Source organism: Eubalaena glacialis, chromosome 19, assembly GCF_028564815.1.
Source record: "Eubalaena glacialis isolate mEubGla1 chromosome 19, mEubGla1.1.hap2.+ XY, whole genome shotgun sequence".
In the NCBI taxonomy this organism is placed as follows: Eukaryota; Metazoa; Chordata; class Mammalia; order Artiodactyla; family Balaenidae; genus Eubalaena; species Eubalaena glacialis.
The window spans coordinates 46,365,584-46,389,607 of NC_083734.1; the positions used below are offsets into that span (position 1 = coordinate 46,365,584).

The window sequence follows — 24,024 nt, forward strand, 5'->3', positions numbered from 1 at the left end:
CTGATTCTAAAGAATAGGATCTTGCAGGAACTACCCAAGGGACTGGCACCCCGTCTCAGGCCATCTCGCGGTGCACACATCTCACCGCCCCACCTAGGGAGTGCCCTTCCGAGGTTCAAGTCAAGGACCAAAAAGCCGTGGTTCTAATCCTCCCCACGTAGCAGCCACCTGCTGTGCCAGGCATGCATGCTCCTCCGTGTACACACACCCACACGCCTGGGGGCCACCTCCTCTCCCCACAGGGCCCCCCAAGACCTTCACCAAGTCAGAAGAATGCACCGCCCAGCAAGGCACCCAGAGGCCCTGCAGCCACCTCAGGGCTGCCCTTTGCCCTCTCTCGGCTCTCCCACCCCCACTGGCCCTGGACACTGAACGAGGAAATAGAACACATTTATTAAGGCAAAGGCCGACCCGGCCACTCAAAACAAGGCGGAGGGGGTGAAGGGGTTGCTCTGTCCCTCTACTCCAGGGGTCCTGTGCCCACTGCAGCCTGCTGCACCCCAGGCCGAGCCGGGAGGAGCCGGGCTCAGGCATATACCCGGCTCTCCTTCTCCACAAAGGCCTGGAAGAGGCCGCCCAGCTCCTGGGGGGGTGGGGCCCACTCCCTGGCCAGCAGCCCCCGCACAGCCTCCAGGCCTTCCTGCTCCAGGTCCCGCTGCTTCTGCCGGAGCTGCTGCCCCCGATCCTGCCCGGGAGAGGTAGCGCTGAGTCCCTGGGACCGGCTTCCCTCCGGAAGGGGGGCGTGGCTGCCGTCTCACAGAAGCAGGAGAAAGGACAGAGCACCCAACATTCTCCTGGACAGCTGGCTCTGAAGGGAGAGACTCCTCTCCCCAGCTCTGCAGTCTTTCCTCCACTCCCAGGTTCCCTCACGTTTCCAGAGTCCCAGCTGGGGGTGGGGGATTCCCTGGGGGTTACCTGCTCACTCTCCATCAGCCCCAGGGCCACCTGGTGTCCGCGGTAGAGGGCGTGCCGGCGATCCACCTGAGTCTGGAATCGAGGCAGGCTCCGAACAGGGTCCTGTGCTCCAAAAGTGGGGGACAGCACCTGGGGGGCCTGGGCCGCTCCCACACCAAAGATGAAAGGTTTGAACACTGACCTGATGGGACAGGGATGGAAGGACTGAGGGCTATCGCACCCTTCCGTCTCCCCTGCCTGGCCCGTTCTCCCCAGCCTTCCCCATCCTCTCACCGGGACGGGTCTGGTGTGGCAGTGAGGAAGTGGACACAGGGCTGTGTGGGGTCCTGGGGCAGCACGGACACCATGCTGGCTGTGGTGCGGAAGCCTCCAGAGTCCATACAGATGCCACTCTCCTTGCTCCTGAGGATGCCCATCATCACCTCTGCCGTGATGCCCCCTGCCAGGGCAGAAGGGGGCCCTCCGGCCTCAGACTAAGCCCCCTGAAGCTGTGGGAGGGGAGGGAGGCCGGCCCCCACCCCATCCACTCACTGACCTTGCCGTTGCTGCAGCAGCTCCCGCCCGGCCCGGAAGCGGGCCTTGGCAGCCTCCATGCGCACAGGCTGCTGGGTCAGGGAGAAGATCTGGGCAAAGTCAAAGGCACCCTGCCCACCCCACCAGCCCTGGGCCCGGGCGTGGGGCCGGAGCTCAGGGTGTTCTGCTGAGATGTCTGTGCCGATGCTCAGCTGGTTGGAGATGTTGTGGGCCCCCTCTGTGGAGGAGATGGGGAGTCGCTCGTTTATCGTTAAGCCCCTGTCCTGTGCCAGGCGTTCAGCTAGGTGCTGAGAACACGGTGGTGAAGGGAACAGACAAACCGATCACAGAAATTACTGTGAGCTTGCAGCTGTGGTGAGCATCAAGAAGAGGAACCTGCTTGCGTTTAAGGGAGAAACCTGGCCACCAGGAAGTCCAGGAAGGCACCCCAGAGGAAGCGGCAGGGTGGAGCACAAGAGGACTCAACCAAGTGAGGGGGGAGGATAAGTTCCTGAGTGGACTCATTTCCCATCTCCCTGGATGCCCCCACCACCCGAGACATTTGCTCCTGGATGGGGCCTTCCCTGCCCCCAGCACTGTTCTCATCCCAAAAGGGGAACACCTCTGGGAGGCAGGCCCCAGCGCCAGGCCCCTCACCCTGGATCCTCTGCGCAGCCCACAGCCTCCCCGCCGTCTCCAGCACCCATGCCTCAGTCCGGTCGGCCAGCAGGAAGGTGTTGTGGTAGGAGAATGGCATGGGGTCCTCCCGGCAGCTGCCCCCCTGCCCGTAGCGCTCCAGCAAGCCTGTGATCACGTGCAAGGCCTCCTGGGCTGAGCTGCCCCGTTCTAAAGCCAGCCTGGCACAAAGAGAGTCCAGGGGACAGAGGGCGATGGGGTATCAGTGGCTGCTGGCAGAGCTTCAGTGGACAGAAGAGACCCAGAGAGGTTTGGTGACAGGCCCAAGTCACAGAGAAAATCGGCCAACATCGGTTGTATTAAGCACATATAGGCCAGTGGTTTTCAAGCTGTGCTCTAAGGGGTTCATGAAAAGGACTGAAACATATTCTTGGAGAAAGAAGTGCCCTGAGCCCTCCAACCTCTTCAATCAGAGCTGCTCCATGTTTAGTGGTTTTACAAATCAAAATTCGCCCTGAGATTTCATTTGAGAAAAATTTTACTTCTATTGAAAAAAATTTTAAACCACTGTCCTATTTCTGGGCCAGCAGAAGCCCAGAGATGGCCACACTTGGGAGCTCCTTACCAGACTGTGGAGATGGGGCCAAGAGAGGGGCGGGGCAGGGGCAGCCTCCCGGGAGATGATGACAAAGTGGGCAGAAAGGGGGAGGCACTTGTGAACCAGGCTTGGGGGCAGGGCAGGGAGGATGGCCTGGGTCAGTACTCAGCCCCAGATTTCTGGTGTATTGAGGGGATGAGGGAGGCAGGGTCCACACCTGAGTAAATCCATGCCCAGCAGAGCTTCCCCTGTCCCAACTGGCTCCTTGGTCCACACCGCCTCGTTGCCAATGCAGACACCATGCTCATTGGCGCCCATCTCAGCCCCCCACAGCCAAGAAGGGCGGCTCAGGATTGCAGCATGGGTCTTTGACACCTGTTCCACCTCAATGTAGGTGCACTGGAGATAAGGGAGGAGAAAGGGAGAGTCCACTCAGAAAGGAGGAGGTACCTATAAAGTGGTGGCACTTATGCCCATCACCTTACACAGCCCTTCGCGGAAGGTCTTATTATTCCCATTTTACAGATGAGGGAACTGAGGTCGACAGAGGCTAAATAATAGGTTAGGTTCCGGTCGGTAGACTCAAAGCTCATGCTCATTTCACCACATCTGGCAGCTTCCCAGGTGGGGGGAGCAGAGGAGGAAGGTCTTAGAAGAATGCCTAGTTCTGCCACAACTCCCAGCACCCTCTAAGGCCTAACCCACCTGGAGCCGGCTCCCAGGGACGTGAGTGCCTGCCGGTACAAACACCACCTCCTGCACCTCTTCCCGGGGCCGGTCAGAGTTCTTGGCAAAGATCACAGCTGGGATGGCCGAGGCCGGGGGCACCGAGACAAAGCAGTCGCAGGAACATGGGGTGTCAGGGCTCCACGATGCCATCTGGGGAGAGGTGGAGATGAGTGTGTCCCTCTCGTGCCACCTCTCCATGATCCTGAGCGGGGCGCAGTCCTAGGGAGCCCCTCTCCCAACACGTGCAGACACTCAGGGAAGACACTGCCGTCGGGTTTTGGACGCTCAGCACCGCACGCACACTCGATGCCCGGCGTGCGCGACGGAGACGCCCACTCTCTCCCCAGGCTCCAGGCTTGGGAGTCAGCAGACGGGCGCAGACCGCATGCTCCGAGGGCCGTGTTCTACCAGAAGTCCTGACCCTTCAGGGCAGTCGCGGGAGCGTCTCCCTCGTTGCCCCACCCCTCTTCAAGAGTCGCACGCCACTCTGCTGTCTGCCAGTTTCTCGCTTCCCCAATACTGTATGCCCCTCACCCTCTCTCCCTCCAAGATCCGCAGCCTAGTCCCAAGCGCCACTGCCTCCGCTTCGGGTAAGGTCGGTCTCAAGGGGCGGAGGCTCCTAGATGACCCGGAAGGCTTTGGGCCTGGGGGCGGAGTCGGAATCGAGCACCTGCAGTTCCTTGGTTTTCCACCAGGGCGCGCGCCAGCACCACTTCTTGGAGCGAGGCAGCCTTCGGAGTCCTGCTGGCTGCCTGCCCTACCCCGGGCGCAGCTTTCAGGCCAGATAAAGGCTGCGACGAATCCGCTAGCTCCTCCAATGGGGTCACTGTCGGGAGAGGGAGCTTGGGGGTGGAAAGGAGCCCACGTGAAAGGGGAGGAAAGAAAAACTTGGCTGATTTGTTAGAGAACGGGGAATGCTAGGGCATCCAGAGATGACGGAAGAACCTTAGCTACTTGTGACCTGCTTTGAATTCCAAAGGTACAACGCCAGGCTGGTGCCCCCTCTCCCGCATCCTCTCTCTGCCTTGTCCCTCCTACTCCTCCCCATCTCCCACCTCCCACTCCCCAACCCCTCGGAAATAAGATCTATAAGAGTGGTCACACAGGAATAAAGACACAGATGTAGAGAATGGACTTGAGGACATGGGGAGGGAGAAGGGTAAGCTGGGACGAAGTGAGAGAGTGGCATGGACATGTATACACTACCAAATGTAAAATAGCTAGTGGGAAGCAGCCGCATAGCACAGCATAACACAGGGAGATCAGCTCAGTGCTCTATGTCCACCTAAAGGGGTGGGATGGGGAGGGTGGGGGGGAGAAGCAAAGGAGATATGGGGATATATGTATACATATAGCTGATTTACTTTGTTATACAGCAGCAACTAACAAAACATTGTAAAGCAATTATACTCCAATACAGACGCTAAAAAAAAAAAAAAAAAAAAGAGTGGTCATAGGTCAGGAGGTGTAGGAATAATTTAATGCATTTTTTTAAGGCACATAGGCACAAAATCCATCCGACCGCCAAAAGGCCAACTCTGCCCCACAGTGCTCAAACTCACTGGAAGTTAGCTTTGAAAGAAAATTTGGAAATTTCTAGTCCAAAGATTTGGAACTGAAACAGCAAAGGAGAAATCCTGGCCAAGGGGGCACATATCCATGTGGAGGTAGACTCCGAGCCCAAATGTTCTGCTTTCCAGGTCATTTTCCTCTATAAACCATCTCCATAACCAGCATTTAAGCTAATGCATCTCACACCCTTTTGCTCTATGGAGCCCTCCAGGAAAGGGGGAAGGGGAGACACTGCAGCTTATATACTTCTCCCACATCCACCCTGCCAACCAATCAGGGCTGCTGCTCGGAGCCCTGGCCACAGCATACCAGCCTGTGGTCACTCCTGGGATGGGAATGAAGGCTGAGGTCGAGGTTTCCCCAGGAGGCAGGCTGCGGGCAGGTGTGCTGGGTGATGGCGGGGGGGAAACCTGCCAGATAAGGCTGTTGGGACATCTGAAATCTGAGATATTTTCTGATTGCCTCTAGATAAACAAGAATGAGTCCCAAGAGGGTACTGTCTCCAGGGAGATGGACTTCACTTTCAGAAAGGGGACTGCTACTTGCACAGAAGGTTGACCTAGAAGCTGGGCTGGAGGCAGAGAAGAGCACTACCCGAAACTGTGCAGACTGGCATCTCATCCTGCTCCTGCTATGATATAGCTCCGCGGGTCTCTTCGGGCAGGTCACTTTACCTGCAAGGGCCTCAGTTCCTCCAGTAGCAAATGAAGGCATTGGACTAGATCAGTTGTTCTCAGCCATGGTTGGGGTGAGGAGGGATTAGTTTTCAACGACGCAACTCCCATTGCACAACACAATATAATACTTTGCTTCTCAAAATGTCCGCGGATTGCCAGCATCAGCGTTATCTGGAAGCTTGTTAAAAATGCAGAATCTCAGGCCCCACCTCAAACCTACTGAGTCGGAATCTGCATGTTAACAAGATCCCCAGGTGTAAAGTTTGAGGAGCGCTGCTCTACTGCACGCCGAAGGGACATAATTCGGTGGGATGTTGGGGAGTGAATGGAGCATCTGGAAAAACTCCATGGGTGACTCTAATATGCCCTCTACCGGGTGGGAGCAACTATGCCTACATGAAATAATCAGATTATAAAGTATTTCATAGTAGAAGTAATGAAGGGCCTAGTCCACTGAGCAGTTATCTTATTTGTTTTTCTCCAAACTGTGTTTGTAAGGTTTGGAGCCCAGATGGCAGAGAAGAGACTAATATAAAGGTGATTGCCCCTTAAGGCTTGGAAGGTTTGATAATTAAAAGAACTATTTTTAGGGTCATGTGAGGCTCTTTATACCCACTTCCCTTAAGCCTTTTATATTTGCAAGAAGAATCTGTTTGCTAAAGAGGCTCATTCATCGGCTTAATAAGGATTAATGACATACACAGCTTTGGATGCCATGGACAAAGGACAAAAACTGAGCTTTTATAGCAAAAAACAGTTATCTCCTTATCCCTAAATAAAAAGAAATACTAGGCAAGCATTTCCTCTTTGATAAAGAAGCTGGAGAGGGAATTCCTTGGCGGTCCAGGGGTTAGGACTCGGCGCTTCCACTGCTGGGGACCTGGGTTCAATCCCTGGTCAGGGAACTAAGATCCCACAAGTCGTGTGGCGTGGCCCAAAAAACAAAAAAACCAGAAAAAAAAGGCTGGAGAGATTTTTGTTAGGGGCATTTCTGATATGCTTATTTAGTGTAAACATTTCTAAATATACCACTTAACCATCATCTTAAACATTCTTAATGTTGGTATCACAATTCCTGCATTGAAATCCTTAACAACAGTTTATTCTTTTGGTAACTTAATGTGTTCTTGACAATACTGATTTTTTTTTTCAGATTTTTTTTTTTTGATGTGGACCATTTTTAAAGTCTTTATTGAACTTGTTACAATATTGCTTCTTTTTTTTTATGTTTTGGTTTTTTGGCCATGAGGCATGTGGGATCTTAGCTCCCTGACCAGGGATCGAACCCACACCCCCTGCATTGGAAGGCAAAGTCTTAACCACTAGGCCACCAGGGAAGTCCCTTGACAATACTGTTTACATACTTCATCTGCTTAAATATTTAATATTTATATGTTAATTTAATTTAGATTAAATTATCAAAGTTATGAGTTAATGGCATTCATATTAATGTAAGCGTTCTATATTTTCTTGTCCTGTAGGTGACAATTTGAGGTTAACTTTAATTCCTCTCATTTTACTAAACCAACTTTTTCAAACCTTTTCTGTAAAGGCCAGATAAGTCAATATTTTAGGCTTTGCAGGCCACATACAGTCTCTGTCACATATTTTACTTCGTTTCTTTTTTTTCTCATTTACAGCCCTTTAAAAATCACTTTTAACTTATGGGCTGTATAAAAATGGACTGTGGGCCGGATTTGATCCATAGGTCATAAACAAAATATAAATACAGATGGAGAGTGTATGAACACTTATATAACAAGGTTCATATGGGAGTCTATAATTGCTCAGACCTCATTACCACTTTTCCTCTACAACTAAAGGGTATTTTTCTATCTATACCTTGTCTATATAATTAAAAAATTAAAAATGAATAGGAGATATTTAGTGCTAGTGATCGGCTGGGGCCCTACACAGACTTAAAGAATTGTAGAATTTTATTGCTAGAAGAAATTGAAGAGATTATCTAACTTGAACCCCTTACTTTATAGATAATCTACTTTATAGATAAGAACTCATAAATAAATATGATTAACTTACAAATATCGGAGGGATAGCAAGCCTTCAAATGAGTCCTTATGTAATTCAGTCAAATAATTTTCACTGAGAATTCTGAAAAATGAAAAGGTTATTTCTGGATCAAAATGCAAAATAACTACAACTATATGCTACATAGGACTAACTCCTATATGTGGAGGAAAGCTGGGTAATGGTCCCACCTAAACAACCTAATTCTTATTTAATTTAGGGATGGTGATTTCTGCTCTGTTTTCATTTAAACCTTCTTTTCACGTCCTCCTTTGTGTCCGTCTCTCTCCATCACGCATGCGCACGCACGCGCACACACAAACACACACACACACACCCCACCCACTCTTTCCACCAAATCATATAGTTAATGCCTACTCTCTAGATCACAAAATCTCTGTTAGAACCCAGCTCTGGGTGGCACCAACGTTGCAGAGCTGCCCTTCCCTCCTCTCTTTCCCCAAACCTTATTGGGAAGTCCCACACACAACTGTTATCAGGGCAAATGAAGCCATCTGATTTTTTCCCCCATTAAAAATTTTTTGAAAATTAAAATGTGCATAAAATATAGATAACTGTTCAATAATTCAATTGAACAACTGTTCAGTTGTTTAATAATTACAAAACAGACCCCCATGTAACACCATTCATGTCAAGAAAGAATCCTGCCAGCATCCCAGAAGTCCCCCATGTGCCCTTTTCCAATCACAACCCTCTCTCTGACTTCCTAGAGGGAACCACTATCCTGACTTTCATAATAATTTCCTTGCTTTTTAAATGTAGTTTTGCCTTTTCTCTATCAGCCATAAACAACACAGTTTAGTCTTGCTTCTTCTTGAACTTTATATAAGTGGAATCATATTATATGTACTATTTTCCACATTGCTTCTTTCATTCAACATTATTTTGTAAAATTATTTTATTTTTGCCTGTAGTATGTAGTGTTGCATGTCCAACTACATGAGGCTTCTGAGTATTTGAAAGTGGCTAATGTGACTAAGGAGCTGAATTTTTTTTTTTTTTAATTTATTTATTTTTGGCTGTGTTGGGTCCTCGTCTCTGTGTGAGGGCTCTCTCCAGTTGCGGCAAGCGGGGGCCACTCCTCATCGCGGTGCGTAGGCCTCCCACCATCGCGGCCCCTCTTGTTGCAGAGCACAGGCTCCAGACGCGCAGGCTCAGCAGCCGTGGCTCACGGGCCCAGCCGCTCCGCGGCATGCGGGATCCTCCCAGACCAGGGCCCGAACCCGCGTCCCCTGCATTAGCAGGCAGAATCCCAACCACTGCGCAACCAGGGAAGCCCCTGAATTTTTAATTTAATTAATTTCAATTATTTTAAAATTAAAATTAAAAAAACTGATACTCAATGTAATTATTGGAAAATGTTTATGTTAGCAACAATTTGCATATGTGATACTACTTTTTCGACTGTAAATTTTATGAAATCTAAAGACCGATCAAGTATTGGTAATAAAATTTAGCAACCAAATTGTGATTTCAAAGAGTTATTATGGGAAAAAAAATGTAGATTCTCTCATTAATTTTTATATTGATTACATGTAGATATGATAATACTTTGGATATTTTTAAATACTTAGTATAAAAAAACATAGAATATCTTATTAATAATCTATATAATGATTACATGTTAAAATGATAATATTTTGGATATAAGGGTTAAGTAAAAGATATCTACATTTATTTCATCTGTTTCATTTTACTTTTATTTTTAAGTGGCTACCAGAAAATTTAAGATTACTTATGTGGCTTGCATTATGTTTCTGATGAAGTGTATGACTTCTAAGAATGATTATGCCACAGTTTATTCATTCAACTGTTGGTGTATACTGAGATTTTTCTAGTTTTTATTTATTAAAAACAATACTGCTTTGAACATTCTTGTATTTGTATCCTGATACATATTTGCCTGAGTTTGTCTAGGATGTAATAGGCATACAAAATTGTTTCCTAAGAAGTTGTGCTATTTCAAGTTGGCAGATTGAAACATGTCAAGTCTCCACCCCTTCAACTTCCACCAAAATCCCAAAGAATGATAGAAAAGATATAACTTAAAAGTCACAACCTTAGCTCAATGCGTGGGAGCAGCTCCACAAATGCTCCCCTACCAGAAACATCCTGGAGCTACCTACAGGGTGATCAGTTGGAATAGTGCGGTAGGAGCAGCCTACAGCACACATCAACCCCACATCTTTCCTCCTTGATCCAGGCAGCAAAATGTGTCTTCCTCTAGGCAGGGGCAATTGGTGTTAGAAAGGGGGAAAGGTCCCAGAACCCTGGAAGAAAGGTATGCACTCCCTGACTAGCCACCAGAAGGCACCTTCCACCTCTGCCTTATTCTCAGGGGAACCCATTGGGAGTAATAAGCCCCAACAGCTCATTTCACTTCTCCCCTAAAGCTGGGAAACAAACGCAGTAGAATCTCAACTACAAAGATGAATTACACTCAGGAAGGACCAAACAATGTGAGAAAGCCAACTCCATTAAGGACAGAAAACAAAAACAAACATAAGAGCTTATAGCCAATGAATCAGAGTTAAAAAAGCACAAGAGGACCTTAGGATAGCACAATTATTACCCTCAGACAGATGTAAGCAGATAGTGCATCCATTAATCAACTCAAGAATATACGAAAATTGAATAAAAAAAAAATCCCACAAGGACTCAGAGGCAAAAAATATACAAATCAATTTTCACTGAAAAGTAAAGGAGCTGTTACACTGGAGGATTACTGGACTGAATGTCAATATTATGACATAGTATGAGTGTGTTTCGTGTTTGGTAATTGCAATCATTGTTGCTTTTGTTGTGGTCATCCATTTACAATGCTTGGTGTCAGTTTATTTATCTCTTGTAAAAATAAAATACAGTGTGTGTGAAAAAAAAAGAATATACGAATGAAAAGTGTTAGCAATAATAAAAAATCTCAGTATATGAGAAGCAGAAATGACAGTTAAAAAATAAATTAGGAAACTGAGAGATCCAACCAATGACTTCTCCAGAATGCAGAATGAAGGGAGCAGGAACGATTCACAGTCAAGCCTGATGCCTGGGTCTGCCAGAGGAATGTTAAGCCCTTTGCTTCCGCTGGTCTCACAATAAAGACTAGGAACATGCTGCGGGGAGGAGGGGGTGGTGTTTTGCACCTGTTTCTTATATCTGGTAAGTAGGTAGGCACATAGCCAGTATCCCAAGAGTGGAGTGAGGGAGTAGTAGAGACAGCCAGTACAGAAGAAACTCTATAAGACGTCAAAGGTAGGTTTCTCTTGCCTGGAAGAATCCCCTTCCTTGCAGGTGATATTAACAGTGGTACATCCTTCAGGAGCCTTGGCGATCTGAGCACAGGGTATGTTGCCTTGTGAAACTATTTCCACTGAGTTCTGCATTTAAAACCTTCTGCTTTTCACTCACAGTGTCTCTTGGTCACATATTTATATTAATTCCATCTCATAGCTTAATTCCAGCTCATAAATTAATTCTTCACTCATAGCTTATGAGAATTAAAATATTACTAACTGGAAACTCTGTAACTCAGTTATTAAGGTGGTTCATATTATACAGAATATAGTCACACACATTTTTAAAAGATCACTAAAACAAAAACACAAAAGACTTCAATTCCCACAAAGAACTCTTGGAGCCCTGAGCATGCTTCAAAGACCCTGACCTCAATTTGAAATTCACCACGTTAGAAGGAATCGCAGTGATTGTCAGAATACATGTTAGGGGGAATGGTCAACAGATGGTGCTAAGATTGACTGTTTTCTCACCTCTAAGTAGCGGTTTCATATTTCCATGGAAATGATCCAAAAAGAAAAAAACCAAATCAATATGTCCAACGACATTTATAGTAACCCTTTACATACCTTCAAAGGTTGGAAAAAACTCTACCTCCTCATATCGCATAACAAAACTGTATGTATATACCATAAATGATATACAAACGTCACAGGAAATGATGGTATATGAAAAAAAGCTACACAAAAGTGGAACTCACATATACTAATTATAACTTTGAACGTTGACAAGGATTCAGTAAGTACAGCAAAGAGATGGGGCTGATCCTCAACTCTTTATGGCACTGTCTTCTCTGATTGGCTGATGCCCACATCAGACTGGTTAGAGCTTGAATACCATGGTTGGACAGGGGGTAACCAAACAGTATGTATTTCAAACTAATGGGGTTTCTTTCTGTAAAGTTGTTTGGATGACAGGATAGTAGAAATTTTTAAAATAACAACGGTAAATTCAGCCTAGAAGTAAAGTTTAGGCTGAGAATGAGTCAGTCACCAAAAAATTACCCAAAAAGGAGCTTCAAATAAGCAATAACTGAATAACTGAAATAAAATACATTAATCTGTAGAACTCCAAATATTCATTTTGACTGAAGAAAAAATTTTAAAACTATGGGGAATCAGAGTTAAAGCCAGATCTAAAACTTTCTCACACCATGAAAATATCAAAACCAGGCATGAAGTAACGTTTAAGAAAGATCCATGTCTAACTTCTGACCAGGGTTCTGGTCTACGGCAATCTTCTGGATTTCACATTCATTCTTGATTCTGTATTATTGACAATTATCCTTCTCTCCACCTCTGTAACTTCTAGGAAATTGAGAGGGCTCAGGGTTTGTTTGTTTGATTGATTTAAGTATATATATAATGCAAACAAGAGGCCTTTCTGGAACTGATTTACTCTCCTTCCCTTGCTTTCTTTCTCTCCAAAGTACTTAGCAATGCTTGAAATTATATCTATCTATTTATTATACTTATATACTTATTTTTATATATTTGTAAACCCCCTGAGAACTGGGATACTTGGGCTGTTTCATTCTTGGGCCTGTAACCCTAGCATGTAAAACAGTCCCTGGCATATAGTAGATACTCGAAAAATATTTATTGAATGAATTCAGAAAGTGACAAGTTATCAACTATCAGATACTTTTATTTAAAACAAATTATCCATTTATCGTCACTCATGAGGATAAGTACAGGAAAAGAAATGTCTTTCTTCTCCCCTACATTTGTGCCTCAATCTTTTGAGACAAGAATCCTTTGAGAATTTCATAAAAGCAATGGTTCTTTTCCCTAAAAAACTGCACTTTCTTGAACACACGCAAAAGTGTGCATGCAATTTCGACTTGTGGATCATCCTTTTAGGGCAGAGGTCTGTGAATAGAGAGGACTGAATCCAGAGTGCCAAACTTGGATGGGAAATAAAATTACATCTCAGTTTTCACAAATCTCTAACTAAAATCAGCACTTCCTCCCATTATGAATGTAGGCAACAAACCACAGTAGATCAGCAGTATAGTTCATTTGGTCCCCAATAGAAATCACAGGTCATTTCATATCACGTATATGCTGCAGATACCTCGAAATATCATTTATTCTCATCACTACCCTGGAGTTATAATATTTATCAGACCTACCACTATATCTTGTTATTTAATGTGTTAAGAGAAGCATATTTATTACTATTTCACTAATTTTAAAAATATTCTGAAAACTATTTCAATATAGTTGGTTTCCTCTGTTTTTCTATATAGTTTGACTTATTATACATTTTAAAACATTATCCCAAGAACATAAGCTTCTGCAGCTTGCCAAAGAGGTATACACGGGGGAGCAGGAGGGAGGTTAAGAAATTCTGCTTTGGGGAACCACTGACCTCAAGTTAGGAACCTCTGCTTATAAGGTATAAACTTCAAGGTGACTTAGAAATCTTCAAACCTTACCAGACTCATGTTATAGTGTATCACCTCCCAAACACATGTTTTTTAAAAATTAATTTTTTAATTTCAATTTATTTTTTAAAAATATGTAATATATATTCACATCTCAAAATTCCAAAAATATGTAGCACACAATTCAAACTTTTTCTCTTACCTCTGTCCCTCAGTCTACCACCCCCCTCCACTCCCAGAGGAAATTAAGTTATCTATTTCTTATGCCAAATGACTTTCATTTTTCTTACAAGTTTGGGAAATAAAATTTCCAAGTTAGATACTATCACGGGAAATATAAACTACATATACTATTTAGGAAATCTGTAAATTAAAACAAATTGCCTGGTTCTAGCATTTTTTTCCTTACCAATAAGATATCAGACTAAGGGGGCATCTCTTTAAGGGTGGTCATAATACCTGTTTTTAGATTGACTGTTATGTCTCATTATTAATTCAGAAGTCATTTATGACTTGTCTATTCAAGTTGAACTAAGGATATGACCACAGACTGTCATGAAAAATTACTTTGAATGTTTTTTTCCAAAATCACTTATGTATCTAAACTGATTTTTTCTACAGATCAATAAAAAAAAATAGTAACAGAAAAATGGGCAAAGGACAGACAATTCAGAGATAAAATACAAATGTTCAGTAAACATATAAAGATATTTAAGTCCACAAGTAATAAGAAAAATTCAAATTCAGATGGGACCCCTTTTATTCACCCGTCAGATCAGCAAAAAAAAAAAAAAAAAAAAAAAGGGAGAATATCCAGTGGTGGAAGGGTGTGGGGAAATGAATGTCATGACAGCATGATGACTGGAGTATAAGCTGGCACAACTTTTTTTTTTTTTTTAAGGTTTTCAAAATAACATTTATTTCTTAAAAGTTAACACGTGCATAATAGGAAACCAAAGAACACAAGAAGCAAAAAACAAAGTCATCCATCATCACAGTTTACCATTTGATGTGTCCTTCTAGGTCTCGTTTGTGTATTTAAACACAACTAAGCATCCATTTTTATGTAATTAAGATCATACAGTTATGTATCATGCTTTTTCACACATCATGAATATTTACCATTTCAAAGTCCCAAAGCTATGAGTATTTTGATAACCAAAAATACACTATACCAACTCAATCTGGAAGGAAAAAAAATGTAATCCTTTCTTGGTGACAAAAACTTCAGAAAAGACAAAAATGGCAACAGGCCTCTAGATAAAGATATTGGCAGAGTTATGATTAAAATACTACATTCCCTTAACGTTCAATTAAAAATGAGACATAAAGCAACACAGTACCCAAAGTATAATGCTTTTAAGAGGATTCATTATCTGATCTAAACTATTAAAGTATTAGCAAGGAGGTATGTTTCCACTGAATTACTTAACAATGTATTCCTATAGTACAGCTAAGAGATGCACACACATCAATGGTTATCATCAAAATATAAAAAGGAACACATCCACATACTTCCCTCCCTTTTATACTTCCTTCTGCCCCTCTGCTGCCAACCTAATGAACAAGGCCTGGTGTACGTTTCTCAGATGGTTTAACAATTCCATGTCCAAGATGCTACTTTTTTATCAATTATAACAAAGATATTTACAAATTGGTTAATTCACTAGCTCTACCCTTTATCATACATTGTCACCTCAGGACTCCTAAAAAGCCTAGATGTTGCAAAATAATGAATGAACCTTGTCCATAATAAGCATTGGTACTTTACAAAAATGCACATTTAGACCTATGGTTATAACCTAAAACTGTCTTCTAGATATGGAGATATTAGCTAAGAGCCCTTCCCTTCACCCTTCCTCTTACCCTTCCTCCAGCATATCAGCGACTAAGTACAGGACTATATCTAGCTCCAAGAGGTGGATTAACATAGATGCTCCCAGAAGACACAGCCCTTCCTAAAAACCAACAAAAGGGCGTTTATTAAGGGGTTATTTTACTACCTCTACTTTTAATATACTTTGGGCATTAGGACTTCCTTATTCTTTAATACACAGCAATATTAACTAAAACACACAAATAGAACAATGGTTAGACAATCTGAACTTGTCTAAAGACTCATGGGCACAGATCCCTTCTCTGTACTTCCTTCCCTGTCCGCTCCCCGCCTCTCCACCACCCAGTGAATAGTCAGCTTACTCTCCAAGACTCAAGTTTAACAATTTCCACTCCCCCAATACAACCATTCCTATGAATTAACAGAAAAAAAATACTTAAAAGGTGTTACTTTTAACTCTCTACTTCCAACATATGTTGTGCGCTTTTACACATCTAGAAAGATTAGATGTTCCAAACACAGATTTAAGTTTGTCCACTATGTATACATGTAGTAGCACTGAAGAAACTGCACACAAAGGCTATAGTCACAAAGTGTCTCCTAAACAGGAACACTCTGGCCTAGAAGCTTCCCCTTCTCATCTCTATCAAGCCAGTGGACAAGAATAATAAGCCTCTGTAATGCTTAGAGGGGATTTAAACAATTTTACTTCCTCCAATTGTTTTCAGAAATCTTTCCTATGAATTTTAACACAAAGTGTACACAATGTATTTATCGGCTATTTTTGTCATACACTGGCAACCTCTTTACCATCTAGGAAGACTAGATGTTGTAAGTTTGGACCTCTGTCCTTTATGTACACTACGTACACAGCCAAGTAACACAAAACGCAGAGACACACCAGACAATGGTTAGTCTTGGTATAAAGCTCTTTACACTTTCTTCTTTCTCCCTGAACCAGCACAAATAAAATAATGTGTACTGCTCAGAGGTGGTTTGATCATTTTGATCACTCCATTTCTAAAAGACAGTATTTCATATGAATTTTAACAAAAGGATATATCTACAAGATATGTTACTTCACTACCTCTACTTTTAACATACTTTGTGCACTTCTAAACATCTAGAAAGACTAGATGTTTCAAAGAAGGACTTAAGTTTGTCCACTATATACACAGTAGTGTTGAATAAACTACACACATGTAACAATGGTTAGATCTGAAAGTGTCTTCTACATAGGAACATTCTAATCTAGAACACTTCATTTCTCCCAGTACCTCCTTTCTGCCATCCATCCAACATTGGGCAAGTACAGGCATAGGTGTCACTTAGATGTGATTTACAATTTCACTTCCAAAGGTCCTTTTCAGAAGATGGCCTTTCAATGAATTTTAACCCAAAGCGTACAAAATGTGTTAGTTTACTAACTCTACTTTTGTCATACATTGGCAACCTCTTTAATATCTAGAGACTAGATATTATAAAATTGGGACCCACTGGTCCAGTATATACAAAATAGATACAGTAAAGTTAAACAAAATGCATGTAACATATAGAGCAATGGATAAGTTGAAATGTTCTAGTACCTGCTAGCAAAACATCTTTTGCAGTCTTCCCTCCCACCTCCCTAAACCCAATGAACAAGCACAGAGTATACTGTTCAGAGAGGGGGTTTAACAATTCCATTTCCAAAGACAGTATTTCCCATCAGTTTTTTTTTTTTAACGATTTTATATTTTTAACTCTTTTTTTTTTTTTAATTTATTTATTTATGGCTGTCTTGGGTCTCCGTTTCTGTGCGAGGGCTCTCTCTAGTTGTGGCAAGCGGGGGCCACTCTTCATCGCGGTGCGCGGGCCTCTCACTATCGCGGCCTCTCTTGTTGCGGAGCACAGGCTCCAGACGCGCCGGCTCAGTAATTGTGGCTCACGGGCCCAGTTGCTCCGCGGCATGTGGGATCTTCCCAGACCAGGGCTCGAACCCGTGTCCCCTGCACTGGCAGGCAGACTCCCAACCACCGCGCCACCAGGGAAGCCCTTCCCATCAGTTTTTAAAAGCTATTTACAAGAAGCATTATTCTACTAAAACTACTTTTAAATACATCAAGCACTTCTAAACATCTAGAAAGAATAGATATTTCATATAAGAACTTACTTGTCCACTATGTACACAGCACTGTTAAATAAAATTGCACACATGTAACTGGTTATAATCTGAGGTATCTTCTAAATATGACCATTTTGGCCTGAACCATTTCCTCCCTCACTTCCTTCTCTCCACTGCCAATCCAGTGGACAAGTACGTGCATGTGTAATGCTTAGAGGTGGCTGAACAAATTCATATCCAAAAGTCATTTACAGAAGACAAGCTTTCCTATGAATTTCAATAAAGTGTACAAAATGTGCTAATTCTACTACTTTGTCATACACTGGCAACCCCTTTAACATCTAGAGACTAGATGTTGCAAAACTAGGACTCAATTTGTCCATTATATACACTATATACACAGCAAAACAAAATGAACATACAAAAAATGGTTTTGTCCGAAAATGTCCAGGTATGAACACACTAGCATATTACCTTTTGCAATTCTTTCCCTCCCTCCTCCAAACCACTGAACAAGTATAGACAATAGTATACTGCTCAGAGAGGTGGTTTAACATTTAACATTCCCAAAGACAGTACTTCCTATGAAGTTTAGCAAAAAGATATTTACAAAGTGATATTTTACTACCTCTACATTTAACATACGTTGGGGACTTCTAAACATCTAGATGGACTAGATGTTTCAAATAAGGACTTAATTTGTCCACTATATACAGAGCAGTACTGAACGAACTGCACACATGTAACAGTTATAATCTGAAAGTGTCTTCAAAATACCAGCATTCTAGCCATTCTAAGACCAACCCCCTTCTCTCTCTCCCCCCTACACCAACCCAGAGGGCTATAATGCTCAAATTTTCAGAAGACAATCTTTCCTAGAAATGTTAACACAAAATGTACAAAATGTATTATTTACTAACTCTATTTTTGTCATACACTGGCAACCTCTTTAACATCTAGAAAGACTAGGTGTTGTCAATTAGGACTCATTTGTCCATTATATACACCATATACACAGCAAAGTGAAACAAAATGCGGGAACATAAAAAAGACAATGGTTCATCTTGCCTCACTATAAACACACTGGCACAGAACTCTTCGCACTTCCTTCTCCTCCCCCCGACCTTGAACCAGTGCACAAACACAGTGCATACTGCGTACTGTTCAAAAAGGTGGTTTGGCCACCCCTCCCCCCCAAAACAACATTTCATACGAATTTTAACAAAAAGATATTTACAAAATGTCTTTTTACTACCTCTACTTTGAACATATATCAGGCACTTCAGAACATCTAGAAAGACTAGATATTAGTCTTTCTAATAATATATCTAAGACTAGATATATCTTCTAACTGTGACCAGTCTGGCATAGAGTCTTCTTTTCTTCCTCCTCAACATCTGTCATACCATGTCCTCTAACCCACTGAACGAACGTGGACCTCTGTGGCTCCTGATGTCGCCTCTAGAGGTGGTCAAACAGCTCCATTTCGCAAAGTCATTTCCAGAAGACATTTCTTTTCTACGGTTTTCTTAAGGAAACAAATGGGCATTTACAAGACATGTGACTTTAACTCTATCATACGTCGGCAACCTCTTCACATCTAGAAGGCCTATATGTAGCGGAAAGTTTTGGAAAGGTTGGGGGGAAAGTTGAGAGCAGCTTTTTCATATTATATACACAGGCCTTCTATAAACGGCCAGTAAATCTTCCCAAAGGGTGGCGGGCACTTCCTATTGGCCGCACGTGGTACGTTATTCTACCGTTTCTATCTTCCGACATCGAGGTCTTGGTAGAACGACGACCAACCGCCCGATGACCCGCTAACGTTCCATCCACCGTCGACCGGGGCTCGGCTCACCTTCCGGGCCCATTAAGGCCTTTGTCCGGCGTCTCGTCCAACTGGGACAGAGAGGTCACCTCAGGTCCCGGATCCGCACGGGCTCCAAAGCCTAAGGGTGGCTGAGCTGGCGTCCACGTAGACCCCCCCTTCCCGGGCCCTCGAGGCTCTAACGGCCCTCCGCGGCGTTCCAGTGGCCGCCATTCTTCTCGCCCTGCCACGCCCGACGCCCAAATGCGCCACGTCCTTGGTGGCCTGCCGGAGGCTTCGCCTAACCCCTGCAGCGTGGGGTAAAGAGAGCCGGCGGTGGGTGGGATCTGGGCTCCGAGGGGCCGCCGCCATTAGGTCGCGGAGGTGGGGGTGGGGGAAGCAGTTCGTTGCTGCTTCCAGGCTCGGGCCCTGCCAGTGGGCGGCTGCGGCGAGGGCTCTGGGGCTCGGCAAGACACAGCCTGAGCCTGTCCCGGGGGCCCCCCAGTTCACCTGCCGACTGGAGGCCGGAGGGCCTGGAGGGCCCCGGGCTAGGAGGCCGCGATCCGCTTCTCACCGCGCTCTCTGCCGGAACTGTGGCACAACTTTTTTGAGGGCAATTAAAATTTTATATCTAAATAGTCTTCACCCCAACAGTCCCATTTCTAGATAACTATTCTATAGAAATAAATGACCAGGCTCACAAAAATGCATGCACAAGGATATTCATTGCAGCAATGCAAGTAACAAGAAAACTGGACATAATCTGAACATCCTTCAACAGGGGCATTATTAAACTGTGATACATTCATACTATGGAATACTATGCAGGAGTTTAAATGAATGGGGTAACCCTCTATGTACTGGGAAGGAAAGAAATCTAAGACATATCATGAAATGAAGGAATCAAGTTGCAGGATGTTACTTCTGTAAAAAAAAGATAAGAAAAACACACAAACCTATTTTGCTATCTGTAAATATGTATGTACTCAAACGTATGGAAAATAATCTGGAAGGATTAATACTAAACTCAAAGTAGTGGGTGGGGGATTAGGGCACACGGAGGGTTTTCATTATACCTGTTATTTCATTGTTATCTATTGAGAATATAATCATGTATTACTTGTATAATGGAAAATAAGTTTAAATTGTCTCTTACTGATTTTAAAGAGGTCCTGCCAAATTTAATTTTTAAAATAAACACAAAATTTAAATTATTAGGTTGCCTTGGGATATGGAAGGGGAAATACCTTTTCTCACAGGTATTGACCTCAAAATTCTGGACCACGAAGGATCTTACAATGCAGTTAGCTTTTTGTATTCATATTTGGGGAGAATATACTCACAGCTTCTCAGCCCAGCGGTATGCCTTCCATATACTTTCATCAATGTAAGAAATAGAGTTTCCTTGGAAATTTCTGTGAAGAAACACAGTTCATATCCTTGAATAGGCAGGAAAAGAATGTAGAGAATAAGGAAAAGAATCATGGCCACCGTGTGGGGAATATTCAAATGCAGAAAAGACCAGCTTTCTAATTCCCACAGCTTATCAGCTTCCCGGTGTGCACAATTAATAAAAACATACTGTGGATATAGGGACTTGGCGGCGGATGGAAGCCGGGCACACCGAAGCCGCGATGGAAGGCTGCGGATGCCTTTGCCACGCGTGAATGAGACACGGATATCAAAGTAGACTGCAATACCTGTGTGGAAAGAGAGGACAGAAAGGTTTCAAGACAACAGACGAATTGTGAAAGAGAGCAGCTAAGGATACATTAGAAATACATCTATACGTGGAACTGCTCCTACAGAACACCCACTGAACGCTGGCAGAAGACGTCAGACCTCCCAAAAGGCAAGAAACTCCCCACGTACTGGGGTAGGGCAAAAGAAGAAAGAAATAACAGAGACAAAAGAATAGGGACAGGACCTGCACCAGTGGGAGGGAGCCGTGAAGGAGGAAAGGTTTCCACACACTAGGAAGCCCCTTTGCGGGCGGAGACTGTGGGTGGCAGAGGGGGGAAGCTTCGGAGCCACGGAGGAGAGCGCAGCCACAGGGGTGCGGAGGGCAAAGCAGAGAGATTCCCGCACAGAGGTTCGGCGCCGAGCAGCACTCACCAGCCCGAGAGGCTTGTCTGCTCACCCGCCGGGGCGGGCGGGGGCTGGGAGCTGAGGCTCGGGCTTCGGTCGGATCGCAGGGAGAGGACTGGGGTTGGCGGCATGAACACAGCCTGAAGGGGTTAGCGCACCACAGCTAGCCGGGAGGGAGTCCAGAAAAAAGTCTGCAGCTGCCGAAGAGGCAAGAGACTTTTTCTTGCCTCTTTGTTTCGCGGCGCACAAGGAGAGGGGATTCAGAGCGCCGCCTAAACGAACTCCAGAGACGGGCGCGAGCCGCGGCTATCAGCGCGGACCCCAGAGATGGGCATGAGACGCTAAGGCTGCTGCTGCCACCACCAAAAGGCCTGTGTGCGAGCACAGGTCACTCTCCACACCGCCCCTCCCGGGAGCCTGTGTAGCCCGCCACGGCCAGGCTCCCGTGATCTGGGGACAACTTCCCCGGGAGAACGCACGGCGCGCCTCGGGTTGGTGCAACGTCACGCCGGCCTCTGCCGCCGCAGGCTCGCCCTGCATCCGTATCCTTCCCTCCCCCCCGCCCGAGTGAGCCAGAGCCCCCGAAGCAGCTGCTCCTTTAACGCCGTTCTGTATGGGCGGGGAACAGACGCCCTCAGGCGACCTACGCGCAGAGGCAGGTCCAAATCCAAAGCTGAACCATGGGAGCTGTGCAAACAAAGAAGAGAAAGGGAAATCTCTCCCAGCAGCCTCAGAAGCAGCAGATTAAAACTCCACAAACAACTTGATGTGTCTGCATCTGTTGAATACCTGAATAGACAACGAATCATCCCAAATTCCGGAGGTGGACTTTGGGAGCAGGATATATTAATTTTTCCCCTTTTCCTTTTTCTGTGAGTGTATATGTGTATGCTTCTGGGTGAGATTTTGTCTGTATAGCTTTGCTTTATAATAGCTTTATTTTATTTCATTTTATTTTATCCTCTTTCTTTCTTTCTTTCTTTCTATTTTTTCTCCCTTTTACTCTGAGCCGTGTGGATGAAAGGCTCTTGGTGCTCCAGCCAGGCATCAGGGCTGTGCCTCTGAGGTGGGAGAGCCAACTTCAGGACACTGGTCCACAAGAGACCTCCCAGCTCCACGTAATATCAAACGGCGAAAATCTTTCAGAGATCTCCATCTCAACATCAAGACCCAGCTTCACTCAATGACCAGCAAGCTACAGTGCTGGACACCCTATGCCAAACAACTAGCAAGACAGGAACACAGCCCCATCCATTAGCAGAGAGGCTGCCTAAAATCATAATAAGGCCACAGACACCCCAAAACACACCACCAGACGTGGACGTGCCCACCAGAAAGACAAGATCCAGCCTCATCCACCAGAACACAGGCACTAGTTCCCTCCACCAGGAAGCCCACACAACCCACTGAACCAACCTTAGCCACTGGGGACAGATACCAAAAACAACGGGAACTACGAACCTGCAGCCTGTGAAAAGGAGACCCCAAACACAGAAAAACACACAGCAGATGAAGGAGCAGGGTCAAAACACACCAGACCTAACAAATGAAGAGGAAATAGGTAGTCTACCTGAAAAAGAATTCAGAATAATGTTAGTAAGGATGATCCAAAATCTTGGAAATAGAATAGACAAAACGCAAGAAACATTTAACAAGGACGTAGAAGAACTAAAGAGGAACCAAGCAACGATGAAAAGCACAATAAATGAAATTAAAAATACTCTAGATGGGATCAATAGCAGAATAACTGAGGCAGAAGAACGGATAAGTGACCTGGAAGATAAAATGGTGGAAATAACTACTGCAGAGCAAAATAAAGAAAAAAGAATGAAAAGAACTGAGGACAGTCTCAGAGACCTCTGGGACAACATTAAACTCACCAACATTCAAATTATAGGGGTCCCAGAAGAAGAAGAGAAAAAGAAAGGGACTGAGAAAATATTTGAAGAGATTATAGTTGAAAACTTCCCTAATATGGGAAAGGAAATAGTTAATCAAGTCCTGGAAGCACAGAGAGTCCCATACAGGATAAATCCAAGGAGAAACACGCCAAGACACATATTAATCAAACTATCCAAAATTAAATATAAAGAAAACATATTAAAAGCAACAAGGGAAAAATAACACACAAGGGAATCCCCATAAGGTTAACAGCTGATCTCTCAGCAGAAACTCTGCAAGCCGGAAGGGAGTGGCAGGATACACTTAAAGTGATGAAGGAGAAAAACCTACAACCAAGATTACTCTACCCAGCAAGGATCTCATTCAGATTTGATGAAGAAATTAAAACCTTTACAGACAAGCAAAAGCTGAGAGAGTTCAGCACCACCAAACCAGCTTTACAACAAATGCTAAAGGAACTTCTCTAGGCAAGAAACACAAGAGAAGGAAAACATCTACAATAACAAACCCAAAATATTTAAGAAAATGGGAATAGGAACATACATATCGATAATTACCTTAAATGTAAATGGATTAAATGCTCCCACCAAAAGACACAGACTGGCTGAATGGATACAAAAACAAGACCCATATATATGCTGTCTACAAGAGACCCACTTCAGACCTAGAGACACATACAGACTGAAAGTGAGGGGATGGAAAAAGATATTCCATGCAAATGGAAATCAAAAGAAAGCTGGAGTAGCAATTCTCATATCAGACAAAATAGACTTTAAAATAAAGACTATTACAAGAGACAAAGAAGGACACTATATAATGATCAAGGGATCTATCCAAGAGGAAGGTATAACAATTGTAAATATTTATGCACCCAACATAGGAGCACCTCAATACATAAGGCAAATACTAACAGCCAT

The 24,024-nt window shown here is 44.2% G+C and overlaps 1 protein-coding gene across 2 annotated transcripts; it reads right to left on the bottom strand.

Annotated features, from left to right (window-relative positions):
- Window positions 1-374: 374 nt before the first annotated feature.
- SCRN2 (secernin 2) lies at window positions 375-4,006 on the bottom strand. Of its 2 annotated transcripts, XM_061174791.1 has the most exons (8): window positions 3,926-4,006; window positions 3,368-3,541; window positions 2,880-3,061; window positions 2,086-2,285; window positions 1,451-1,666; window positions 1,189-1,354; window positions 916-1,096; window positions 375-685 (listed from the first exon to the last, which is right to left on the bottom strand). In XM_061174791.1, the coding sequence occupies exons 2-8, from the start codon at window positions 3,539-3,541 to the stop codon at window positions 527-529; spliced, it is 1,278 nt and encodes a 425-aa protein (XP_061030774.1). In that variant the 5' UTR covers window positions 3,926-4,006; the 3' UTR covers window positions 375-526. The 2 variants fall into 2 exon arrangements, with proteins under 2 accessions (XP_061030774.1, XP_061030773.1); XM_061174790.1 differs by having other exon boundaries at window positions 3,368-3,992.
- Window positions 4,007-24,024: the final 20,018 nt, after the last annotated feature.

What these genes read in the sequence shown, in the direction of transcription:
- SCRN2 (XM_061174790.1), bottom strand. Translation starts at nt 3,589, where the DNA reads ATGGAGAGGTGGCACGAGAGGGACACACTCATCTCCACCTCTCCCCAG. An exon ending in GCTGCTGCAGCAACGGCAAG is followed by an intron (nt 1,355 to 1,450) that starts GTCAGTGAGTGG and finishes CTGCCCTGGCAG; the next exon opens with GGGGCATCACGGCAGAGGTG. An exon ending in GCCACACCAGACCCGTCCCG is followed by an intron (nt 1,097 to 1,188) that starts GTGAGAGGATGG and finishes CTGTCCCATCAG; the next exon opens with GTCAGTGTTCAAACCTTTCA.